This window comes from Aedes aegypti, chromosome 3, assembly GCF_002204515.2.
Source record: "Aedes aegypti strain LVP_AGWG chromosome 3, AaegL5.0 Primary Assembly, whole genome shotgun sequence".
Taxonomy (NCBI): domain Eukaryota; kingdom Metazoa; phylum Arthropoda; class Insecta; order Diptera; family Culicidae; genus Aedes; species Aedes aegypti.
In genome coordinates, this window is record NC_035109.1 from 298,477,154 (window position 1) to 298,504,899 (window position 27,746).

The window sequence follows — 27,746 nt, forward strand, 5'->3', positions numbered from 1 at the left end:
CATACTGAAATCTTTATCAAATGAGCTGAAAATTTGACCAGACATTGTTCTTAGCATGATTATTCCGAATATTGCTTGACCGGTAGATTTCCAGACATTTTCTTAAATATGAACAGGTCTACTCAATATCCTTTTAGGTGAATGTTACGTAAATTACTTTTGCAGTGTACTTTTGCGTTTCCGTGTATTTCAAACCGTCAATTTAAAGTGCGAAATTCACCACCTGGAACCACCCAGTTCAACTGCAATCAATTTCACCACCGGGGCGTCGATTCGGGCACCATTTGTACGCGGTACAAAATTAGCGAACGAACCACCAAGCGACGAGCCAAAATCCAAAGCAAGAGGCAAATCTCCTTCCATTTTCAAGCCGTATTTTATCGTGAAAAGCAGTGAAAAATCCCATCCAAGCGGGTTATAAGTGTCGGATAAGGTGCCTAGCAGTGGTGAGTGGTGTAATTTTAGCAAAATTCAGTGTCGTTGTGAAGTATTCGTGCGTGAAAGCTGCGCTTGTTTTGGGACAGTTTGGGCGCACAGCACTACACAGTGAAATTCACCCAAAAGCGATCAACAGAACGCGACTTGCTGATTCTACCAGAAGCCAGAGGCGGCGAGTGTAACCTTTTGGTAAGTAAAAGGGGGGTTGTTGGGGATTGCATATATATGGGGTGATGATTTTGATTGAATTTAGTTCAAAACTTTCCCTAATGTACGGTTTTGAAAACTGGCGCGAAATGATTGCGTTTACATCACAAACTTTTTTAGTGTCGTAATAGGGTAAAGCTCCGTTTACTGGTCAATGACAATTTCTCGGTCTCTCTTAATTACGATTTACTAGTTTTCTACACTGCGGGAATAGAACGTATGAGGAACTCACGATTTTCTTATGGAATAACGAAAATATTATTTTGTTTTCTCAATTCGGCAATTACCATAAATTTATTTTACAACAAATTTGCTAAATAATACTTGTAATGATCGTAACCGCAACGTAAATAAATGTAATTTCATAAGAAACTCTTCTAGGTAATCATAACAATAATCCGTACATATTTATCGGTTTTATTCTATTACATTGAGGCAAAAGACTTAGGTTTTCCATAAATCACGACTTATGAGACAGTTAAACTATGATTCCATTGAAAGCGAGATAAGTGAGATGAATGGGCATAGAGTATTATCGTACCTGCCACACGATATACGAATGCGAAAATGGAAAATGAAATTTGTGAATGAACCATCTACAAGAGCGAATGCAACTGGTCAAAATATAATACAGTCAACTCTCCCTTACTCGATATTCTGTATCACGATATCGAGTAAGAGAACCATAGTAAAAGTTAATTTTCATGGTTATCTCGATGGTCCCTTGGATCGCAGTTGCACCAGTTTTGTGTTCTGTAACTCGAGTCCCTTTAATATTGAGTTATGGAGAGTTGACTTTATATATACAGTGGAACCTCCTTGAGTCGATATTGAAGGGACCATCGACTCATGGAAATATCGAGTCATGGAACAGATATTCTATGAAAAGCTGTTTGAGGGGACGATCACAGTTACCATGATTTTTTGAATTTAGTATGGTTCCATGAGTCGATATCGAGTTATGGAACATCGACTCATGGAGGGTTCACTGTAGGACACATACAGTTGTGTTCAGAATAATAGTAGTGAAAGCCGATTTTCATACAAAACGCTTAACTTTTGCATGCTGTAACTTTGTTTCCCTATAAGCAATCGGCATGAAAGTTTGGCAGAGACCTACAATTAAAATGAATTTCATTATCACAAAATTTGTTTTTTACATTACCGGTTAAAATTTAAGCACCAGGTAAAATCGTTAAAAATAGTAGTAGTTTTTCGTTTTGTAAATTTTTGTTCAACAACAATTTTATTAAAAAAAAAATGGCTTGTTCATACATATATAGCTTGGGAGGAAATTGTAAAAACAATGAGTAAAGAATAATTTGGAAACTCAAAATACAGCAGCATATTTGAATTATTCAATTTACTTTTATTTTGAGCGATTTCACTTGGTGCTTAATTTATTAACCGGTACTGTAAAAAATATCAAGTATTGTGATAATAAAATTAAGGATATTTGTAGTTCTCTGTCAAAATTTCAAGGCGATTGCTTATAGGGAAACAAAGTTACAGCATGCAAAAGTTAAGCATTTTGTATGAAAATCGGCTTTCACTACTCTTATTCTGAACTAACACAACTGTATAGGGGGGCTGGGGGCAAGAAGGACACCTTAAGATATATAGGTTCAAATCATGGTTGATTAGCACAATTTTTGAAGATTATTCCAGTGTAGGGGCAAGCTCAGCTCTTGTTCTAAATGATGTTATCGATAGAATTCAAAAATATAGGCAAATATTTTCAAAGCTAAACGATCACTATGACATCTGGTGGCTAGTAGGAGAACTGGCAAAAAAGAGGTTGGGTTGAGAACTTACCGTGTGCAGCATAGGAAGGACCACACAATTTACACTTTTTCTCGGAATAGTTATTTTGTAGACGATCAGAGATCATTGAGAAACAGAATAAACTTTTTTTCCTTTGAAAATGTACAGATGCGGTCAGTGCTCATGTACGATTAGTGGGATAAAATTGGAAAATTGGTGTTTGGCAACATAGGTTATAAACTTCCGGATTCTTTGTTAGTGGTTAAATTTGTTGTGAAATCACACGTATGGCAAGAATAATGGTACAAAATGAGTATGCCAATGGAAAATAGTTTAATAATCGATTGATTATGAACTAATTTTTGGGTTGAAGAATTGAATTTTGGACGTAAACAAGCATTTTCAGTGACATTTCACTCGTTCTTCCCCAGCGACCTCTATGACGGTGGCGCATTATATTTGCCTATAAGAAACACATGATGATTTGAGATTTTTGAAAATGTCCCTTCTTATGAGGTTTTTATACGAGACACGGGGCAAGAGTGCCACTCGTATGGGGCAAGAAGACCACCAGAGCAAAATGCCACAAATTTTGTATATTATTATTTCCCTGCCTAAAGGATAAATTGTAGAGTAAGTAAAGATAAAAACTGAGGGATAAAAGTTGACTTATAGTTAAAAACAGAGGCGTCGCGTGGCCTCATTGTCAGCCTGTGCACTTCTAAATTAGTATCATTTTATTTTTGTCATTATTAGGTATACCGCGGATTCTAAATATTTTTAATAAAAATGTGTGTTCAAATATAATTTTCTTCTAATTTTTCAGTTGTTTGAAAACGTTTAAGATAACATATGCTATTCGGGTTGTTGAGTTTGATTTATCAATTAAACCAATAGTTTTTCTATTTTACCAATTTTTAAATTTTAAATTTGAACATAAAAATAATTCTAATTATGCGGGTCATAAGTAACGATTTCAGCAGCACTGACGAATAGAATAACTGTTCAGTAACGATCAGTATTTTTTTTTTTATTTCAATTCAAAAATTAACACTTTCTAAGTACATCTTGAAGAAAAGTCAAAATGTGTTTTCACATTTCAGTTGTGAAAAATAAATAAATAAATAAGATACTCAAACATTATTTACATTTTTGATCATCTTAGAAATTGAAAATAAATGTTTGAGCTATCAAACATACTTCAGATTTTATTATTTTCTTCTTGCTTTGTATGAAAAATATAGTAAAATTTGTATTTTGAAAATTGACCATACTTTTTTTTCTATCAAACTAATGAAACAAAAATATTTCAGGGTGTTTTTTTATTGAAGATTGTGATTACATAATAGTAGCATTCCTAACTATAGGTCGCTTTGTTTCTATTTGCCCTACTTCTTCTGTTTACCCCGTTTTAGGAAATCTTTAAAAAAAACAATATCGGTTTCATCGTGTAGGGTCCATAGTGGCAGTATGGTCCACCTAGGTAAAGGTTCTTGAAAAGCATAGAAACACAATATAATTTAATCGTTCCATACGCTTAATTTGTAGTTTCAAGTATCTTTTTTCATACCATAGTTGTGTTTTGTAAAAAAGATTACTTAGAATTTCGTTAGGATTTTTTTTTTTGAAAAACAATATTGTGTGTGTGATTTTACTTATCCTGCTTAGTGCACGCGTCATGAAATATGCTGACTTTTAAAACATACTACAAAGGTGAAGATGCTGGGGTTTACGAAGGACGCGACCGCTCTTGAGTTAGTTTTCTGGTTGGCCACCGTAAGTACCACCGTGCTAATGCTGCATGTTATCAGCGCGTGTTTTAACCAGTGAACAACAAAAACCAACAGCGTGAGTACTGAGTGCCAAGCCAACTAGCAAAAACTTCCTACCGCCAACCGCCAGAAAAATCACGCTTGCACTTCACACCACAAGCGTGAGAGCAAGCAAAATGGATCTCTCTCGTGGACTGATTTCTCTCCTCTTGTCTCGCCATCCGCACGCTCGAACTGATCAAATTTGTTAATGTAGCAAAACTGTGCACCGGCCAGAGTGGACGCTTTGGCTACTAACACACTGGCATTTGTAGTTCAAAAAGCTTTCTACCACATATGCAGGATTGCGTGTACGATACAAGGCAGCGCGTTTCCCGATGAGAGTGCACGCGTTGGTTTCCATAGTCACAGCAGCAAAGTGTAGCATGGAACAAAATGTTGCGGAGCATACATCGCGCGAAGCGCGTTAGGAAAATTAGGTCTCAGATCGCATGAACCAGCTATTGCATTTCATTTGATTAGCAAAAATTTAATAATTGATAGGTGAAAATTATGTTGCAACCTATCAGGAATAGAAAAAACATGAAATGGGATAAATTTTGTTGGAAGAATTATTATATTGAACTCCAAAAGCAGTCATATAGTAGGTGGTTTGGATGAGCGAGTTGCCACCTGTGCAGTGCACATGTTGCACATGCGGACGCGACGCCTCTGGTTAAAAAGTAATTTTACGAAATTAATTTAGTTTTCATCTTGTTTGACTGTAACAATAATAGTAAAAATTTTCAGAAACCATTTTGAATGTCCAAGAAGGTTTATTTTGATTTTATTTAGTAGGAAACATTGATTGAATGCAATATTAAACAAGAAAAATAAAAGTTAATTTGATTTTATATGAGAAAATTGCGGTGTCCCTCTTGCCCCATAAGACATACTGTTATCATATATGTAAAATTTAATGTCAAAAGGACTTTTTCGAAAAAAAATTCCTCACAGCTATATTAAACAATTGAAAATCATCAATACTGTGCGGAAAAATCAATATGTTTTGTATTTATTGGGAGTCAAACCTTGTTTTCCAGTCTTACATTCTTATAATATTTCGCATATTTTGCGTTGGTGAGTTAAAGACATTTTTCTATTTTTTTGTACTAAACATTTTTAACTGTAATATTTACACAACCCTCAATTAGTACTCAATTTATACTTATCCTGCGTTAAACATCACAAAATTGATTTGAACTACGTGAAGTTAGAGGTGGCACTTTTGCCCCGGGTGTCCTTCTTGCACCATGTCCCCCTACACTATAGAGCGTCTGTGCCAGTGATAGAGGTAGTAGCAATGGGTTAACCCTTTCTTTCCCGCAGCTTTGTTCGACAATTCAACTGTCAAAATGGGGTTTCTAAAAAAAGTGCTTGAACAAAAGTTGTTGCAAATGAGCTATATTATTCAAAATGATCATTAAAATTTTTGATTGTTTTTCAATAGCTAGTTGATTGTTTTTCAATAGTTTGACACTTAGGTCACTTATTTCGTTGTTTGATGAGACAAATGAGCGTATAAGTTTATTCCAATGATTATTAACCTAATCGTAGCAATTCGGTTTAGTTAGCGTTCGTCGAAAATCGGTGGATCACCTGTGCTACCATGGGAAAGAGAGGGTTAAGGGATAAAAAATCGTCAAAAAATAACGGAAGCTCATTTTTCATATCTAAATACGTCATTCGAAAGCTTTTCACTTCAAGCTCTATTTCACATAGAAAAAACAATTTTAGAAAGATCGAAATAATTCCCACCCCTTGATTATGCGACCTTGCCGCGATGTGAGGGCACAATCCATTAGCCCCATGATCCAACGGACGTTCTGCGTCGTTGATAGCATTGATGCCCATTTCAAATAATTAATCTATTCGAAGTGGACATTAATACTATTCGCGACGATTAGTTTGCCTTTTGCTAATCAAAATGATCCGTAGCCAATCTTACTATTAGCTAGCTAGACACATCGTTATCATGTAGTGAAAAGTGAATCTTGTAGGAGACTGTAATAGAAGCCTAAGGTAACTTTAGTCTTAAATATTCACTATAATAATGACTATGGAAAGTAAGACGCTGAGATCGATCATTAGGGTACACTTGCTAATTTCGTGAAATTGTTGAACAGACAATGAAAGGGACTTTTTTCTTTAAGGATGTATGAACATCATTTCATTTATTTAGTTAACATCTACACAGATAACACTGAATCAACAATTTCACGCCACAATACTCGGTTCGTGGCCGCATCTCTCCATCCTCGGTTCTGCCCCACGCTCGCCAAATCGATACGCACTTGATCCGCCCACCTAGCTCGCTGCGCTCCACGTCTTCTTGTACCAACCGGATCTGAAGCGAATACCATCTTTGCAGGGTTGCTGTCCGGCATTCTTGCAACATGCCCTGCCCATCGTATCCTTCCAGCTTTGGCCACCTTCTGGATACTGGGTTCGCCGTAGAGTTGGGCGAGCTCGTGGTTCATCCTTCGCCGCCACACACCGTTCTCCTGCACACCGCCGAAGATCGTCCTTAGCACCCGACGTTCGAAGACTCCAAGTGCTTGCAGGTCCTCCTCGAGCATCGTCCACGTTTCATGCCCGTAGAGGACTACCGGCCTTATGAGCGTTTTGTACATGGTACATTTGGTGCGGGCGTGAATCTTTTTTGACCGCAGCTTCTTCTGGAGGCCATAGTAGGCCCGACTTCCACTGATGATGCGCCTCCGTATTTCACGGCTAACGTTATTGTCAGCCGTCAGCAAGGATCCAAGGTAGACGAACTCGTCGACCACCTCGAACGTATCCCCGTCTATCGTAACACTGCTACCTAGGCGAGCCCTGTCGCGCTCGGCCCCACCAGCTAGCATGTACTTTGTCTTGGCCGCATTCACCACCAGTCCAACTTTTGCTGCCTCGCGTTTCAGGCGGGTGTACAGGTCTGCCACCTTTTCAAATGTTCGGCCGACGATGTCCATATCATCCGCGAAGCAAACAAATTGACTGGATCTCGTAAAAATCGTACCCCGTCTGTTAAGCCCGGCTCTCCGCATAACACCTTCTAGCGCAATATTGAACAACAGGCACGAAAGTCCATCACCTTGTCGTAGTCCCCGGTGGGATCCAAACGAACTGGAGTGTTCGCCTGAAACCTTCACACAATTTTGCACACCTTCCATCGTCGCTCTTATCAGTCTTGTGAGCTTCCCGGGAAAGCTGTTCTCGTCCATGATTTTCCATAGCTCTACGCGGTCGATACTGTCGTATGCCGCCTTGAAATCGATGAAAAGGTGATGCGTTGGGACCTGGTATTCACGACATTTTTGGAGGATTTGCCGTACAGTAAAGATCTGGTCCGTTGTCGATCGGCCGTCAACGAAGCCGGCTTGATAACTTCCCACGAACTCGTTTACTACGGGTGACAGACGACGAAAGATGATCTGGGATAATACTTTGTAGGCCGCATTTAGAATGGTGATCGCTCGAAAGTTCTCACAATCTAACTTGTCGCCTTTCTTGTAGATGGGGCAGATTACCCCTTCCTTCCCCTCCTCCGGTAGCTGTTCTGTTTCCCAGATTGTGCCTATCAGCCGGTGCAGACAAATGGCCAGCCTTTCCGGACCCATCTTTATGAGTTCAGCTCCGATACCATCCTTACCAGCAGCTTTATTGTGCTTGAGCTGGTGAATGGCATCCTTAACCTCCCTCAAAGTGGGGGCTGGTTGGTTTCCATCTTCCGCAGTACTGACGAAGGCATTTCCAAGGCTGGTAGCGAGTCACTTTTTAGTGACTTGGTCACTTTTTTTAAGCCAGTCACTTTAAAGTCTCTTTTTTTAAGCCGTTTCAACTAAAGTCACTTTTTTCGTCAAAAAGTCACTTTTTTCAACTATTTTGAGCTACATTTTCATGAGAAAATTATGAATCGGCTTTTTTAATTTAGGCTATGTTTAAGTAAGGTCATCATCAGATAAATTTCATGTCAGTATCAGAATTTTGGTCATGGTTCTCCTGTGAAAAAAGCTTGGAATAAAGTTAATCTTTCATAGAGTTCCACGTAATTTGTAATAGTATCTAAGTTATTATTAGTGTTTAGTTTTTTTAGTAGCTCGTGTATTTCCTTTTAATAGTATTTTTGCACCTTGTGGTGGATAGTTAGACGTTTATCTTCCATTATCTAACACTTCGTTTTCAAGTCAATTCAATACGCGTTCTGCTGGGCAGTGCTTCATCAAAGCCCAAGCAGAAGGTGATGATGCATCGATACCAAACCTCAAATTTTCAGGAGCACGGGCCAGGAGAGGCGGGCAGCGGATCGGGCTGAGAGCTTGATGAGTAATGATCTATCGATCAGGTTTTCAGCTTGAACCGCTGTCTGGTTCTCTAGTTTTGTGCTCTTGAGGGCTTGTGTTATGGCTTCGTTTCATCTTCACCAGAAAAAAAAACTGTTTTTTGTGTCGTCGCGTCGCCGAATTTTTTTTTCTCGTTTTTGTTTGCACGCGCTCTGAGTGCAAACGAGTTCAGGTTTTCGCGTCGCCGGAGTGATATTTTACTTTTGTGAAATGAGCATGCTGAATAAACACCTGCTCAATCAGGGATGGATGATCAATTTGGTGAGCTCGTTCCATGCTTTTATTTTAAATATACAATATATTCATTCTGATATATATTTTTTCATGACAACGGTGGACAGGTTACTTAAATGAATTGGTTTATCGAAATATGAACAGTTCGTCACTGAAAGTGTCCACATAAACTCTTGTACATTAACATTAAAACTACTAATTGAACTTTATCACTTCATTTTCTGCTAAAAAAATAAAATAAAATACTAAAATCACTAGTAATTAGTATTTTTATTTTTTGCAAAAAGTGAAGTGTTAAAGTTCAATTAGTAGTTTTAAACATACTCTAATAATCCCTCCCCTAAACTTTTACCTGATTTTTATCATTATAGAAAATCAACTTTGAATGACCGACGCTATTGACCTTACTTGGTAGAAGCGTTAAAGAAGAATATAATAAGCTAAATAGAAAGCATTCTTCTTTGAATATTACATTTGACGGAACTTCATCTATACGCTTATAATGTTTCTAAACTGAATCTTAAATTCTTATCGACTTGAAGTCATAGAAAAGTTTTGGGATCTACACAGTTAAAATTGAATTCAATTTTAGCTGTTTTTAAGATTTATTTTTTATGCGATTTTGGATGTACATTTCCAAATGATAAAAAATTTGTTTTCACAAATTTTCCAAATTCTTATTGAAATTTGCTAAATAAAATACTTGGGTGATATAAAAGACATACAATTTTGAAAAGAATGAAAATCTTCTAAAAAAGAATTGTTTACGTACCTAAATGTTAATTTTCCTGTTTGCAAAAAAATTAGGCAATATCTTGAAATTTTGGAAGTATAATAAAAATGTCCAAATATGATGCTCCACTAGACCTATACTACCTGCAGTAGATCATATTGAATATTCCCTATCATATTGAATATTGATCGTAAAACAGTATAATAGAATTGAAATAAAACTGATTATGGTTTGATTTTCAAGTCACTTTTAGTCACTTTTTCGAGAATCGAAAGTCACTTTTTAGTCACTTATTTCTCAAATCTGGTCACTAAAACAACTTTTTTCGGTACCACTTTTTGCTACCAGCCCTGCATTTCCTCCGTTGTCCCGTCCTTCATTGCCTGTGCTCTCAGCACCATTCAGGTGCTCGTCGAAGTGCTGCTTCCACCTTTCGATCACCTCACGCTCGTCCGTCAGAATGCTCCCATCCTTATCCCTGCACATCTCGGCTCGCGGCACGAAGCCGTTGCGGGATGCGTTGAGCTTCTGATAGAACCTACGCGTTTCCTGAGACCGGCACAGCTGTTCCATCTCCTCGCACTCCGTCTCCTCCAGGCGGCGTTTTTTCTCCCGAAAGAGGCGGGTCTGCTGTTGCCGTTTCCGTTTATAGCGTTCCACGTTCTGCCGGGTCCCTTGCTGCAGCATGACCGCCCGCGCTGCATTCTTCTCCTCCAAAACCTCCTGGCACTCCTCGTCGAACCAATCGTTTCGTCGACTCCGTCCCACGTACCCGACGTTGCTCTCAGCTGCATCGTTGATGGCTGCTTTTACTGTTCTCCAGCAGTCCTCAAGAGGGGCTTCGTCCAGCTCACCCTCTTCCGGTAATGCAGCCTCGAGTTGCTGCGCGTATGCCGCTGCGACATCCGGTTGCTTGAGCCGCTCTAGGTCATACCGGGGCGGCCGTCGGTACCGTACGTTGTTAACGACGGAGAGTTTTGGGCGCAGTTTGACCATCACCAGATAGTGGTCAGAGTCGATGTTAGCGCCACGATAGGTCCTGACGTCGATAATGTCGGAGAAGTGCCGACCATCAATCAGAACGTGGTCGATTTGCGATTCTGTCTGCTGTGGTGATCTCCAGGTGTATCGGTACGGAAGGCTGTGCTGGAAGTAGGTGCTACGAATGGCCATATTCTTGGAGGCGGCAAAATCAATTAGTCGTAGGCCGTTTTCGTTCGTCAGCCGGTGGGCGCTGAACTTTCCAATCGTCAGTCTGAATTCCTCCTCCTGGCCAACCTGAGCGTTTAGATCTCCTATGATGATTTTGACGTCGTGGCTTGGGCAACTGTCGTACTCGCGTTCAAGCTGCGCGTAAAAAGCGTCTTTATCATCATCAGTGCTTCCGGAGTGAGGGCTGTGCACGTTTATTATGCTGAAGTTAAAGAACCGGCCTTTGATCCTCAACTTACACATTCTCTCATTGATCGGCCACCACCCGATCACGCGCCTCTGCATATCACCCATCACTATAAAAGCTGTTCCCCCCGTATGTGTCAAGCTTATGGGAACGCATTTTAGTGAACTATTATGTTAGATCTATACTTTTAGAGAATTGAAACGGTTCAGTATCAAACAAATCTATAGCCGGTTCTTCAGGGCATTAAGTCAGAGTGGCCATCTGGTACACTTTAAACGTTGCAAAACTATTCATTTATAATGTTCAATATCAGATCTTAATGATTTATGCAAAAGTTGTTTTTGATTGAAAAAAAAAATTAAAGATAACTTGGCAGGTGGGGATAACTTGGTAGTGGGGCCCAGATAGCCGTAGCGGTAAACGCGCAGCTATTCAGCAAGACCAAGCTGAGGGTCGTGGGTTCGAATCCCACCGGTCGAGGATCTTTTCGGGTTGGAAATTTTCTCGACTTCCCAGGGCATAGAGTATCTTCGTACCTGCCACACGATATACACATGCAAAAAATGGTCATTGGCAAAGTAAGCTCTCAGTTAATAACTGTGGAAGTGCTCATAAGAACACTAAGCTGAGAAGCAGGCTCTGTCCCAGTGGGGACGTAACGCCAGAAAGAAGAAGAAGATAACTTGGCAGGTCCCAAAAATTGCCTTGCTCTACCCGACTTGACCCAGTGACCCAGCGCAATAACTCCGGCTACATGAGTATTCCCGAGTTCCTTCGGCCACTTCTAAAAACTAGACATGTGGGCAAATATACAGACAAAAAATCATTTGAATCCGTTAAGTATTCGCTGAGCGGTAAGGGTTTTAGTATTTTTGCTTTCACTAAGGCCTATACGGGTTAAAAGGGAGAAACTTACACGGGAAAAAAATCTGTGGTGAAACATACTAGGAGGAAGTTCTCTATGGCCGGACAGCTTCCATGCCCGGACAGTTTGAATTTTCCAAAAACGAATAATGATATTGAGATTGTAGTATTCCAGGATTATACCAAAACACATTTTTACAGTGTATACGAACTATAACGTTTTCATGTGCAAATGTAAACAAACAGTAGCTGTTATAAGTTTCACTCTGATACAATGTACCAAAAAAATGTGAAACGATAAAATTTCATACAAGTGTAGCCACAAATGTTATGTATAATTTAAGTTGAATTGTCTCCGTACGTTGACTGCAGTAAGTTTTGCATCAATCACAATGCAAAATTTATTAGAAAATATAGAATTTTAAAGAAAGGCAACCTTTTTTTGTAAACCATTGCAAAAATAACCGGACAGTGAAAGTGAAAATATTAACCTAATAACTGGGGTTTCATAAATGTAGGGTACGAAACACAAACAGCAACAAAAATAAAGCATTAACAAAATTTTCGGTCCTTAGAGGCCTCTTAAAGTCTTGTAAACATGATGCTTTTAAAGCAAATGAGCGCATGAGAAGCAGCCACAAGATATTATGGTTCCAACAAAAATAAGAACAAACATTTTTTTTTTTAATATATTTTTTCTCAATCTCCAAGCGTTGCGACTAATATTTGAATAGTGCGCTGTGTTCATAAACATCGTAAGAATACAGCGCCACACATGTCATTATGACAGTTATGTCGGGAATGAGTCACACGTCGCGTGTCCCACACGCGCGTTCCGATTTGGTGGGCGCGCGACGATATGATGTATAGTCATCTCTCCATAACTCTATAAAGCGAAGTATGCACTTCAACAGAAAAGTAATCGCCTATCTCGATGCGTGTAGAATTTCTTGCAAGAAATGGTCAAGAAAAGCATTTTTCTTTGATCGCAGAACGCAGTTGAAAAGTCATTTCCAATGGAGCTCACTGTAGAAAATTTCTTGGCCACAGAAATTTTTACTTTTCTTGAGCGGAATAGCATACTTAGCTTAAGAAGGGTCCATCAAGTTAGGGAGATATCGTAATACAGAATACTGCAAATATGCGATTAAAGGGACCATCGAGGTAGCCATGAACACCGTATTTTACTATGGTTCTCTAACTAGATATTGAGATACGGAGATCGAGTAAGGGAGAGTTGACTGTACCTGAGCACACTTCAACCTTCCAACTGACAAAGAAATTGTGAAGAACTATAAACGCGTTGAATTCCCAAAGGCATTTTCATCCGTATACAAGCAACCGTTAATGCAACATAGACGGCGACATATAATGTGAAATTTTAATACTGTACAAAAATTAACGGTAAAACTAATGTAGATTTTGAAATATTACGAGAAAACAAAAAGTGTCCGGGCATAGAGGACTTCCCCCTATTGATATTGAGAAGCTCTTTCCAACCAAATTTGGCTTTTCCTTCAATTTTGCCTCCCGAATTTCAAGATTTGTGTTGTTCGTCCTTCTAACTCAAAAGATCCGTAATTTCGTTGTCCTTACAGGTAAACCCCTTCTACCATGGGCAAGGAGATCGACCCGGCCGACATTGGCAAACACCCGGATCTGATCCGCAAGGCACAAGCGGAAATGACCCAGAGCGATGTGCTGGTCTGCGGCCGATGCCACAGCGTGTTCCACTTCATCGAGCTGTTCAAGGAGCACAAGGAGCAGGAGTGTCGCAAAGAGTCCACCCTGAAGGACTGCCGCGAAACCAAGGCCAAGGTTTGGGCGTTTTTGCTCTGGAAGGCCGCCCAGCTGAACAACGATGGAGTGGATTCCAGCGCGGGCAACGTCAACTCATGGAAGCTGTACCAGACCTGGGTTAAGCTGGAGGAGTCGGTACGGGAGACCTGGATCGTGGCCGGTCGTACGATCCAATCGTTCGCCAGGGTAATGCAACTTAAGAATGAGAAATAAACTGTTCAAGTTTTAATAAAAAAATCTTTGGTGGGTTGTTCTTTCTCTATCCGCAGATGGGACAAGGAAACCTACAGGAAATGCCTGTAAAGATCACTAAAACTATCATCGAAAGTGGACCGGATGAAAAGAGTAGGTGTTCATTGTGGGCTAGGTAAAGTTCATAGAGTTTTAAAACTGAGTGTATTGCAGAACCGATCAATGCCATTGCCTCTCAACCGACGAAACCGAATCAGTTTACGCCGAACCGGAAGCCTGATATTAAGACAGGGTTGTCACCGGTGGCGACTTCAACACCAGCCAGAGCACCCGAACCGGAGGTGAAGAAACCGCCAATTTCCACTCAGGTCAAGAAACCAGAACCGGCTTTGGTGAACAAAGCAGCAGGGTAAGTGGAGCAAATTTATAACGCTTGGTAATTCATATAGGCCTTCCTTAGCCGAGTGGTTAGAGTCCGCGGCTACAAAGAAAAGCCATGCTGAAGGTGTCTGAGTTCAATTCCCGATAGGGTGACCATATCGTAGAGATTCAAAATCAGGACATTTTTTTTTTTTCGTCCCAAACTCTGAGCACAGGGAGCCGGATCCTATTCTTGGCACTTTTGATTCACTTCGGCAGTGGTTTTTTTTTTTAAAGCTACAGAGTTCATATTTGACCACAATATGCGTCAAAGTTTCAGACAATTCGGCCGAGAAAACCCCCCATGCCAAAGTGAATCATGGGAGTGCCCAAGTAGCTCTGCGCCCTAATTCATATTCCAAACAGTAGGGATTAATATTTTTGTTTATTGTTGAAGGCTTGTAGTGTAAAGGAATTGATCATCTTGTGAAGAAATTTAAACAATTTTCTTGAAGAATCACTGTTTAAAGGTGAATGTTTGGAATTAAGGACAAAACCAAAGATGGTTAGTAGGAAAAAGATAACCGACTCTCGTGTTTTCTAGGCGACATGAATAGTGCCGCTCTGGTGAGTCAAAAGCCAACTAATATACAACGTTCTCCTAGTGACCACCAGATGTTGAGGTGCTCGTTTATGACATTCACGCTTGAAAAAAGGTACTCAGCTCAAACGGGGATGTACGACATTGCCAATCATCTCTAAATGGCATAAAATGTGAGGAAAAGAAGAAAAAACAGCCTATAAACATTTTTTTGCATGTATAACAATTACGCAAATTTTGTGTTGTTCCAGAAAGCCTGATGTTATGTGAGTCAAACTCACTTCTGTGTAACAATTTTTAAGCGTGATTTTAATTTAGCTGAATATAATGTTTACACGCTTCTGACTCAACAGATGGCAGTAGTGCTACTTGAATAACGTGTCGTTGACAAACTATATGACAAAATAAAGAGTCGATCATCTTTTTCCTGATAATAAATAAAGGAGCCGAGAAAACCTGAGAGAGAGAGGAGACAGCTCACTGACAATTGGCTTGTTTTCTCGGCTCCTTTGATTTCTTCTTCTCATGTTTGGGATGTGCTCAATGGTTCATAGAGCACAAACTGGGTCAAAATCATTTTCACATTCCATTTGTTATCAAAAAAATCATAAATTAAAAAAAAAATCAATAGCAATTTGAATCTAATCGACAATATTTTAATGTTCAAAGATTTTAGATGCGAGAGCACAGGAAAATAACCTGAATTTTCAATCATTTCCAGTTTTGGTTTGGCCAAATTTTGACGGTTTTTCACGCTCTGCTCTTCGAATGTGCGGTTTTCCAGTGACAGTTGATGACAGGTTCCCGTGACTTTTGGGAGCTTGCAATCTAAGCCAGCTGTCTCCTCTCTCTCAGGAGCAAACAAGCCAATTGTCAGTGAGCTGTCTCCTCTCTCTCAGGAAAATAGTCATAAATTACTGAAATTTAATCATTCTGTGACTAGCCGTGTTTCTGAGAGCTCATGTTCGAAAGTAGAAGGTAATACATGTTCGAAAGTTTTTTTATTCTTGCCAAAAGTGTAGTAAACTTTGTGGATTTTGTTTTTGAGTAGATGCTACATGTAGTAAAGTTTAACGCTTTTTATTCATACCGCCCATTATCTCCACTGAAATGTGCTTTTTTACAGCATCTTCAATGGCGACAGCAATCGTATAAGATCTCTCATTCGATACTTTTTTGAGTTTCAAAAAGATGGCATTCAAATGAGGGAATGCCTCCCTGCGATGCATCCAAATATTACCCGACGATAGGAGATTTATGTTCCCATGATTGCTACTATTTGCCCAAAACTAATAATCAGAGTTTGGAAGATCTCTTTCATTCGGATAGCAATAGAATGATATCGCTTTCAAACTAGAATTACCTGTAAGGGGCAGGATCCGTCAACAATTTGAGAAATTTCAAAAGCAGTTTTTTTCGTTCAAAATCATTAAAGTTTACATGAAAATGTGATCACTAAATTCTCTAACCGAAATACATTCGTCGAATGAATTTCAGTTTTGAACAGAAAAACTGCTGTTGAAGTTTCGATGATTACGATAATAACGGATCCATGAACGTTAAGGTGAAGATGAATCGAAGCCAAATATCAAATTTTCAAGAGCACGGATCTGGAGAACCAAACATCCGTTTGAGCTGAAAACCTAATCGATTGGTCACCACCAGCTAGTGACCAGTCGATTAAGTTTTCAGCTTAAGCGGGTGTTTGGTTCTCTAGATCCGTGCTTTTGAAAATTTGAACTTTGGCTTCGATTCATCTTCACCTTAACATTCCATGGTGTTTGGCAAGCAGAAAAAAGCAGAGCAAAAGTTGAAATATGAAAAATAAACCAGGACACCTCAATAAAACCTCAAAATCAGGACATGTCCTGCTAAATCAGGACGGATGGTAACCCTACCCAAATAATTAAGGAACAAGCGTTTCAGTGAAAATATTTTTCTTTATCGCCATCCACAGAAAACGTTCCGTCGCCAAGCGTACTACTGGTACCGGCGAGATCGTCGAGGAGGAAGTCGAAAAGATTTTGGCCAAGCGGTTCAACCCCCGTCGCATGGAACATGAATACCTGGTCAAGTGGACCAAATTTGCCCACGATCAGAACACCTGGGAACCGTTGATCCACCTGCAGACCTGCCAGAGCGTCCTGGAATACTTCGAGGTGCAGCTGGCCAAACAGAAGGAACAACGGGCAGCGGCAGCCGCCAGAACACTACAACAGCAACAAGCGGAGAAGGCCAAGGCCGCTTCTGCAGCTGTAGCGGTTTCTTCCGCGGCATCTGCTACCACTACCACTCCTACTTCGGGTCCAATAACCGTTACTATCTCACCAGCTCCAAACCTGACGGTCACCGTGACTAAAACGGCCTCCCCGGGACCAGCGGCTGTAGTGACGACTCAAGCCCTGTCAACCCCACAACCCACAACCATTCCCGTAGCACTGACCTCACCGCTTGGAGGAAGACCTTCGCGTAACTCCAAGATCAACGCCATGGACAAGGTCAAACAGTGGGTTGGGAGTAGCCCATTGACCCAAGCCGGAGGGAGTTCTGGCAACGAAGAAACGTACGGCAAACGTAAGCTCGACAGCGACTACGAACCCGAAGAAGAGGACGAAATAACTATCAAGAGGGTCAGGACCGACAGCGGAGCAGTGAACCAGGCGTTGGTCAAAGCTCAACAGAGTGGAAATGTGAAGATCGTTCCTGTCGGAGCGAAGTCTCCGGTGAAGGTGGTGAATGGAGTCGGTGGAGTGGTCAAAAAAGAGGAAGGTAATGCCGCGGAAGTTATTGTCAAAACGGTGAAGGATGGAACCGCTAGTGGAGTGGTGAAGAAACCTGGGTTCACTGGCGCCAAGAACGTTGCAGGAGAAGCTCAGGTTCAGATTGTGAACCGAGGGGAAGTACCGAAGCAGGGCGTCTTCAAGGTTAATGCCAATACGCCTTCTCCGCAGCCATCGCCAATTCCGGCACAAAGACCAACTCCTCCTGGAATGACCACAACCACAACTACACGAATCGTCCGGAAGAACATCGGAGGAACTCAGCAACTTGTGAAACAAGTCGTCAGAACAACCGTTCCGATCCAGCAAGCTCAACAACAACAAGCTCAAGCTGGCCACCAGCAGAGGCAACCTTTGCAGAAGATGGTGAACAACAGCAGTCCTGTCGGGGCACCCATTCCCAAGCTGACCACCAACATTGTTCAACGCAGCTCTCTTTCACCTGGACTAACCAACAAGCCTCCAATCAATCGAAACATTCGCAGTGCTCCCACTTCCAAGACCACAACCCCAGAACAGAAAATCAATGCTCTCCGGAAGCAAGGCCTGAACGTTGTCAAGCGAGTCGTGTCCCCAGCGACACAGGTAGAACACAAACCCGCGGTGGGTGGCCACGAAGAAGAAGAAGACGATGGCATTCCCGATCCATTCCCATCCAATTTCACCAATCCGGCTCCTCCATCGCCTCCAAGAGCCATGACCCTTTGCCCTGTCACCGGAAAAGTACTCGGCCAAGCCGAAGGTGAACCAGCACCAACTCCGGAAAGTCACGACGACAAAGCGAAACTCAAAAAGCTCCCAATGCATCAACAGCAGCAGCAGCACCACCACCAGCAAGAGCAGCATGACGCTCAGCAGCAGCAGGAGCAGGACACTCAGGTTCAGCAGATTCTCACTAATGAGGACGGTTCGCCGATCATTGTGGCGGGAGAGGATGGCACTCTGTACCAGGTGGCCGGCAAGAACGCAGAAGGTCAAACGATTCTGATCGCACAGGGGGCGGATGGCGAGCAGCAGTGCGTCCTGGTGGCATCCCAAGAGGGTGAAGGCGAAGAAGGTGCCGGCGGGGTACTGACACTGGATGCGGCCGTTTCCGAGGCCGTGGCACAGATCGGCGGTCCGCAGGAGGTAAGTCCAAGCTTTCATTGACCCTATTCCAAAACTTCAAATTGAATATCTCACCTCAACCAACAGGGACAGCAGATGACCGAGGAGCAAGCTGCCCAGTACAAAATGCAGGAAGGCGTCGACCCCAACCAGCAGTTGACGATCCAGACGGAAGATTCTCAAGATGGACAGATTACGGCCGAGGTGGTGCAAGCGGATCAACCGTCGCCAGGTAAGTTTAATATATTATTTTTTTTTTTTTTTAAATCTTTATTAGAGTGTTTTTTTACGCACGAGGGCTAGTTCTACACTTTTTAATATATTAGAGGGAATATTAATTCTCGCTGAAACCAGGAACCTAATGGGTGCACATCTTAAAAAAAAAAATACTTGTGGCTGATCGATGTTGGACAATCCATTTGGTGAGCTCGTTTCATGCTTTCTTCTTACATGGTGTATAATGTGTTATTTTTGCGACAAACGTAGGAATGTTGCCTTTATGTAAATATTTATTCAATATAATATGAGTGGTTCGACACTAAAAATGTTGGCATGAAACAAGGCTTGCCAACAGTTGGTACCCCTAAGGGGCCATAACAAACTCTCAGAGGGTTGATTGATGAGTGTGAGCAATCTTCATCCTTACTTGTTTTCCAACAGATCATTATTTGCATTAGGTGGATTCAAAAATTCATTATTCCGAATATCTTATTATGTATTTATCAGAACTACTGGTATACTTCCTGCATCATCGTTGAGAGATTCCGTCAGCTTTCTGATAACATTCTCGAAAATTTTCTTGGATGTTTCTAGGCGAACTATTTACAAAAACCGATTTTCTTCACTGTTTTTACTCAAACCATTGGCGAAAACTTTTCGAGTCAATCAACAGGATTTTGATGAGATTTTCGATAAAAATCTACGTAATGATCCTTGAAAGACCTTTGTGAAGATTCTTGATGGATACCATTATGATTCATATTACGGACACTCAAGGCCTCAGTGAGTACAACTCATCAAAAAGCAAATAAAATAAATCCTTCTGTATGATTCCTCTGCGTTATCGAGCCTTCAAAACTCTTAACTTTAGAATGGTGAGTGAAGATTATGATTCCTCAACGTGAATAAATTTAAATAAATAGATGTGTGTGGATTTTTCATGATTCTTATTCCGGACACTTCATTACTTTTGCCTTATACTCCGGATATTTTGATTAGAATTCCATACAGCTTAAGCAAATCTTAAATAGGAAAGTCAAATCATCAAAAAAGTTATCAAACCACTAAAGAGACGTCTAAGGCAGTTGGGCATTATAAATGTTCATAGATATTTATGGAAAATGCTCAATGAAACGAGTCGCGAAAGTGAGTGTTTTTGAATGGTAAAAATTTAAATATTTAGAGTGAAATCTTTCCCATACAAATTAGAGTGTCCGGAAACGGTATCTGACAAGGTTTTTGAAGAGTTCGTGACGATTTTTTAACAAATTTATCCTACGGCCACTAGTTGGCTCACATGGAGGCTAATATCATTTTTTTTAATATTCTAACCAGCTTGCAGAGATGATGCATGGAGGATAACCTATCTCTGGAAAATTTTAGGGGGCTGCTAAAAGCTTTGAAAACAATTTTGGGATTGGTTATCATTGACCATGTTTCTTCAAAAGATTGTAATAGAATTCTTGCAGTATCTGCATACCGGCGCCTGAGTTTTTAAGTAGGGTATCAATTAGTCATTCCTACACATTCCCGGAACATGGCCAATTGACTGTGCTTCGACTTACGGAAGTGGTGTGAATTGCTCCATGCTAATGCAGGATGTCCATTTATCCGGGAAAAACGGGGAAAAAAAACGAAAATTACAAATGGCTGGGAAAAATACGGGGTTTATTTATTTATTTGGTTTTACATCAATTATCTTGATAAAACCTCGCCAACAATATTTCGCCAATTCACTCGGTTCATGGCCGCTTCTCTCCATCCTCGACTGCGACCCACGCTCTCCAGGTCCTGGTGCACCTGGGCATCATCTTTACAGAGCTGTTGTCCGGCATTCTTGCAACATGCCCTGCCCAGCGTATCCTTCCAGCTTTAGCCACCTTCACGATACTGGGTTCGCCGTAGAGTTGAGCGAGCTCGTGGTTCATCCTTCGCCGCCACACGCCGTTCTCCTGCACGCCGCAGAAGATCGTCCTTAGCACTCGGCGTTCGAAAACCCCAAAATCTTGCAAGTCCTCCTCGAGCATAGTCCACGCCTCATGCCCATAGAGGACTACCGGTCTTATGAGCGTTTTGTACATCGTGTATTTGGTGCAGGGGTGAATCTTTCTTGACCGCAGTTTCTTCTGGAGCCCAGTAGGCACGACTTCCGCTGATGATGCGCCTTCATATTTCCCGACTAACATTGTTGTCAGCCGTCAACAAGGATCCGAGGTAGACGAACTCGTCCACCACCTCGAAGGTATCCCCGTCTATCGTGACACTGCTTCCTAGGCGGGCCCTGTCGTGCTCAGTTCCGCCTACCATTATGTACTTTGCTTTCTACGCATTCACCATTAACCCGACTCTTGTTGTTTCGCGTTCTAGGCGGGTGAACAAATCTGCCACCGTTTCAAATTTTCTCCCAATAATATTCATGTCGTCCGCGAAGCAAACAAATTGTCCGGATCTCGTGAAAATCATGCCTCGACTGTTAAGTTCGGCTCTCCGCATGACACCTTCAAGCGCAATATTGAGCAACAGGCACGAAAGTTCATCGCCTTTCGTAGATCTTCATGCAGTTTTGCACACCGTCCATCGTTGCTCTGATCAATCTTGTGAGCTTCCCAAGAAAGCTGTTCTCGTCCATGATTTTCCATAGTTCTACGCGGTCGATACTATCGTATGCCGCCTTGAAATCGATGAACAAATGGTGCGTAGGAACCTGGTACTCACGGCATTTCTGGAGGATTTGCCGCACGGAAAAGACTGGTCTGTCGTCGAGCGACCGTCGATGAAACCTGCTTGATAACTTTCCACGAACTCGTTTGCTATAGGTGATATACGACGGAAGAGAATCTGGGACAGCACTTTGTAGGTGACGTTTAGGCTAGTGATTGCACGATAATTTTCACACTCCAGTTTGTCGCCCTTTTTGTAGATAGGACATATAACGCCTTGCTTCCACTCCTCCGGTAGCTGTTCCGTTTCCCAGATACTATCAGTCGATGCAGACAAGCGGCCAACCTGTCCGGGCCCATCTTGATGAGTTCGGCTCCGATTCCATCCTTGCCAGCGGCCTTGTTGTTCTTGAGCTGGTTGATGGCATCCTTATCTTCCCTTAATGTGGGGGCTGGTTGGTTTCCTTCATCCGCCGTGCTGACGTAGTCACTTCCTCCGCTGTCGTGACCCTATGCGCCTGTGTTCTTCGTGTCATTCAGGTGTTCATCATAGTGCTGCTTCCACCTTTCAATCACCTCACGTCCGTCCGTCAAGATGCTTCCGTCCTCATCCCTACACATTTCGGCTCGGGGATCGAAGCCTTTTCGGGATGTGTTAAGCTTTCGTAGAATTTTCGCGTTTCTTGTGAACGATACAGCTGTTCCATTTCTTCATATTCCGCTTCTTCCAGGCGGCGCCTTTTGTCCCGGAATGTGCGGGTTTGCTGCTTTCGTTTCCTTTTATATCGCTCCACGTTTTGTCGCGTTCATTGCTGCAGCATTGCAGCCCGCGCTGCATCCTTCTCCTCCAAAACCTGCCTGCACTCTTCGTCGAACCAATCGTTACATGTCCTCCTTTCCACGTACCCGACGATGCTCTCGTTTGCGTTGTTGATCGCTGCTTTTATGTTGCTCCAGCAGTCCTCAAGAGGGTCTTCGTCAAGCTCGCCCTCTTCCGGCAACGCTACCTCGAGATGCTGCGCGTATGCGGCGGCGACGTTCGGTTGGCCTAGCTGCGCTAGGTTATACCGAGGCGGGCGTCGATACCGTACATTGTTAATGACGGATAGTTTTGGGCGCAGTTTCACCATCACTAGATAGTGATCAAAGTCAATGTTAGCGCAACGATAGGTTCTGACGTCGGTTATATCGGAGAAGTGCCGTCCATCGATCAAAACGTGGTCGATTTGTGATTCCGTCTGCTGTGGTGATCTCCAGGTGTATTGATACGGGAGGCTGTGGTGGAAGTAGGTGCTGCGAATGGCCATGTTCTTGGAGGCGGCAAAACCTATTAGTCGTAGGCCGTTCTCGTTCGTCAGCCGATAAGCGCTGAACTTTCCAATCGTCGATCTGAACTCCTCCTCCTGACCAACCTGAGCGTTCAAATCTCCTATGATGATCTTGACGTCGTGGCTTGGGTAGCGGTCGTACTTGCGTTCGAGCTGCGCGTAAAATGCGTCCTTGTCATCATGAATGCTTCCGGAGTGAGGGCTCAACTTGCACATTCTTTCGTTGATCGGCCACCACCCGATCACGCGCCTTCGCATATAACCCATCACTATAAAAGCTGTTCCCAGCGCATGTGTGTTGCCGCAGCTCTAGTAGATGGTATGATTACCTCTAGACGTTCGCACCATCGAACCTGTCCAGCACACCTCCTGCAGCGCTGCGATGTCGAAACCGCGGATCTTCAGTACATCGGAGAGTATGCGTATGCTTCCGATGAAGTTGAGAGATTTGCAGTTCCACGTACCGAGTTTCCAATCGCTAGTCCATTTTCGTCGCTGTGGTCTTTGTCGATTGTTCTGGTCCGTATTCTCTCGTTGACGTTCCTGCGCTGGTGTATTTTTACGGGTTGCTTGCAGGGTCTGACACCAGGTTTTATAATACTCCTCAACATCATTGGAGTTCGGTGAAATACTTTAGAGCAGCGTGCTGCCTTTGCCTCTTTGCGAGGGAGCGAAAAAATGCTAAGCAGAGAGGCAACGAAAAATGAGCGAGGAAGATGCAGAGTAAAATTCCTTAAAAAAGGGGTGCTCTCGCAACTCCCCGAGGACTGTCTTGTTCGGGCGACAGACTCAAGAGTTCTTTCAAAGTGTGAGTAAAGGTAAGCCTCGCAACAAGAGAGAGTACCTGAAAAAATCCTCGCATTTTTTTTGCACTCTCAATCGAATCGCTTAAGGATCTGTGTTGAAAATTCTGAGTTCAGTTTTTTCTGCTCAGAAAAACGGCAAAATCTCCTCCTCTTTGCATCGCAGAGGAGTTTCTATCAAGCCTGCCTGACACCAACCCCAATTTCCGGAGGACCTTTCACCCAAATATTCGGAGGGCCATATTGCGCAGTTTAGCTTAGAGTCCTTCTCTGGCACTCGGGCGATGATCAGCCGCCCCTGTCATGGGGAACAGACGCTGTTGTGAGCCGCTCCTAACATGGAGTACAGACGCTCCAGGTTTGCAGAAGCAAAAGCAAACCCCCCCCCTTCCCTGTCAGCATACGACCAAAGCAACCACCGGGGTTGGTTACCCGATCTTCCCTAAGGTTACTCGTACCCCGGCCAGTACCACGAGGAGGTAGGGATAGGAGTAGCTGGGCAAGAGGCTAAGGACCATACAATGGGGTCTATTTTATTCCTGTACCCCATTAAACATTTGACAGTTCAAATAGGATGAAAAATCGGTCGATTGTTGCACCGACGCTTATGGAAGATTAACACAGCGATCAACTGATTAGTCGCCAGATTGAATCGGGTGACCTATGAAATCTGATGTTAAGTAGGTCAACTTTGTTGTATTTTACAGAAACAATCAACTTATTCACCTATTTAGTAGGATTACGTCGGTACACCCTATTTAATTGGATGATATTCGGTTGATCCCTGTTTTAAACTTCCATAAGCGTCGGTGAAACAATCGACCGATTGCTGAATCAATTTAGTCCGCTGTTGAACTGTCAAATGTTTAGTGGGGTAGTACGCGAGGTACCAATGGTTCGCCATGCCCAGCCATTTACCGTGTCTCATCATATACGTCTAAATCGTAAAAATGTTTTAGAAAACCGTACATTCCATTGAGTACCCAACAATGCTCACCATGTTTATGTAACTAACTGCTTTTACTCAGTTTTTTCTCCTAAAAACATAGGATTGCTAATAACATTCAATATGTTCAAAGTTGTTTTTACACTTCAAATAAAAGCTAGGGGGGCTGGGGGCAAGAAGGACACCTTAAGATATATAGGTTCAAATCATGGTTGATAAGCACAATTTTTGAATATTATTCCAGTGTAGGGGCAAGCTCAGCTCTTGTTCTAAATGATGTTATCGATAGATTTCAAAAATATAAGAAACACATGATGATTTGAGATTTTTGAAAATGTCCCTTCTTATGAGGTTTTTAAACGAGGCACGGGGCAAGAGTGCCACTCGTATGGGGCAAGAAGACCACCAGAGCAAAATGCCACAAATTTTGTATATTATTATTTCCCCGCCTAAAGGATAAATTGTAGAGTAAGTAAAGAAAAAAAATGGGGGATAAAAGTTAACTTATAGTTAAAAAGTAATTTTACGAAATTAATTTAGTTTTCATCTTATTTGACTGTAACAATAATAGTTAACATTTTCAGAAACCATTTTGAATGTCCTAGATGGTTTATTTTGATTTTATTTAGTAGGAAACATTGATTGAATGCAATATTAAACAAGAAAAATAAAAATTCATTTTATTTTATATGAGAAAATTTTGGTGTCCCTCTTGCCCCATAAGACATACTGTTATTATATATGTAAAATTTAATGTCAAAAGGACTTTTTCGAAAAAAATTCTTCACAGTCATATTAAACAATTAAATCATCAATACTGTGCGGAAAAATCAATACGTTTTGTATTTATTGGGAGTCAAACCTTGTTTTCCAGTCTTACATTCTTATTATATTTCGCATATTTTGCGTTGGTGAGTTAAAGACATTTTTCTATTTTTTTTTACTAAACATTTTCTACTGTAATATTTACACAACCCTCAATTAGTACTCAATTTATACTTATCCTGCGTTAAACATCAAAAAATTGGTTTGAACTACGTGAAATTAGAGGTGGCACTCTTGCCCCGGGTGTCCTTCTTGCCCCATGTCCCCCTACATGCTTCGTCTGTACGGTTCCACTGAGTTTCCTATGTGTTTCAAGGGAAAAACAAAATATAACTCCTGAAGAAAAACCGTAGATTAATAAAAAAAAAAGTCACTTTAGTTTTCTGGCTAACGAGGGGTCAACTAGTAAACCAAAACGCTTCTCATCTAGTTTCAGAATAATTTAGCGAGAAAGATGTGCGCCGATGGCGGCCTGGTTTCAGCGAGCATGTGTTCGTTAATGACAACTAATGTTCTTCAAAACACTAATCCATCGTTATCTTCCCATTCAAACAGGTGGCACCCGGCGAGTGGTTCTGCTGCTACCCGATGGCAGTTTCATGATGACCGAGGTAAACGAGGAACAGTACCAATCGTTAAATTTGGTAAATTAGAAGCGAATGCGTTGTGTCTCTTCAGAATGTTAACTAGATATTTCAAGCAAAACTTATCTTAGATCGTGTATTTCGGCTTAGATATACGCGTTAGATTTAGTCTGACTGTAGGTAAGTGAAGATCAAGTGTGTTAATTTTTATTTAGCAATATAAAGTTCCATACTGACTAGTGTACAGATGCTTCGAATGGCATACCATTTGCTTTCAATCGAGAAGTTCCTTCTCGATTTATTATGCATATGTTCGTTTAGCCGTAGATTATGTATGTAAAAGAAACCGAACTTATTAAGACGTTTAATATAAAACTGCTGACCGGGAATGTTCGAATACGAGCAAATACTAATAAGCTTTAGACGATTTAAAAATATTAGATTGTTTGATTTACGAGACAATGTCAAAAAAGAACAGTGTATCATCAAGTTAAATTATAGCCTAAAAGAAAATTTAGTATACAAGCTATTTCATTGTCCGAAATTTTCCTGGAAACACAGACCTTTTCGCCCTTTACGAAGCTGATAATTATCGCGACACTTTCAAACATGCAAAGTTTCATCCAGAAAGGCAAGAAACGAATTGAAAATTTACAAGATACATAACTTCTCAAATGGGGACTAGGGCGGTTCAATATTTTGAAATCCAATCTCCCATATCTAACTTACCATCCTTATCATAAAAAATAGTGTTCTGTGAAATTTTCCGCTTTCTAGGTAGTGATTTGAAGGTGGCCCAAAGACAATGTAGGCCTATATGAAAATTGAAGCTATTTGTGAGTTTGTTTGCTTAACTTCATATGGGATTTTTTTTCTACCTTAACGAGATTTTTAGCCCTGGGCTAGTTCATCTCGGGACCAACGGCTTTACTTCCCTTCCGAAGGAAGTCGTCACTATAACTTTTTTTTAAGTGACTATCTAGGGGATAGGATTCGATCCCAGGGCCTCGGCGTGAGAGGCGTGTGTTCTAACCACTAGTGTAATCAGAACCTTTCGATTCGCGACGCGGCTCTGAAGGTCAAGTGTTCCGCCTGGTTCGTTCAGCAAACCATGAAACGAGCTGGGCTTCGTGTATTCATGGTCCGGGAGGCACCGAACCGGCATGATCAACAAAATACGGCGGCCAAATCCCTCGCAAGTAAGCAGTATCGAGAGTGGTTAACGAAACCGAAATGTGTGGTTATGGATGACGGAACCTACATCAAGGCAGACGCAAAGCAGATACCGGGGCTGGAGTTCTACGTTGCCAAATCACGGTTTGATATTTCGGAAGACATAGTGGTTTCTGCGCTCGTGTACATACACGTTACATGGCACCAACACTACTTAAAGATTGCTGGTTGAAAATATAAACAAAGATCAGCTGTTTCCAGCAAAATCAAATGGCAGTATTTTCAACCAGCAAATGTGCGCATGTGTTCGTGACACCGCTCGGCGAGAGCTCAATGAGGAAGAAAACAATGGACAAATTCGTCAAACAATACTTGCTCTGGCAAGCACTATGCCAATGCGGCAAACTGAGTAAACAGTACATTACAACGGGTAGCATCAACAGCGAAATAGGGTCCTAAAGGCCTGTCCCAATTTCAATGTCAAACGCTTAAGTTTAGGAACAAAACACATGTTTACTTATTTTTTAATGTTTTGCGTTTGTTGAAGCCTAAAAAATTTTTTTTTTTTTAGATTT

The 27,746-nt window shown here is 41.6% G+C and overlaps 1 protein-coding gene across 2 annotated transcripts; it reads left to right on the forward strand.

Moving 5' to 3' along the window:
• Window positions 1-291: 291 nt before the first annotated feature.
• Window positions 292-26,515, forward strand: LOC5567298 (mucin-5B). 2 transcript variants are annotated; one of them, XM_021848539.1, is made up of 8 exons: window positions 292-627; window positions 11,344-11,345; window positions 13,392-13,779; window positions 13,863-13,938; window positions 13,999-14,194; window positions 16,704-18,654; window positions 18,721-18,865; window positions 25,970-26,515. In XM_021848539.1, the coding sequence occupies exons 3-8, from the start codon at window positions 13,408-13,410 to the stop codon at window positions 26,065-26,067; spliced, it is 2,838 nt and encodes a 945-aa protein (XP_021704231.1). In that variant the 5' UTR covers window positions 292-627; window positions 11,344-11,345; window positions 13,392-13,407; the 3' UTR covers window positions 26,068-26,515. The 2 variants fall into 2 exon arrangements, with proteins under 2 accessions (XP_021704231.1, XP_021704230.1); XM_021848538.1 differs by lacking the exon at window positions 11,344-11,345.
• The last annotated feature ends 1,231 nt before the right edge of the window (window positions 26,516-27,746 follow it).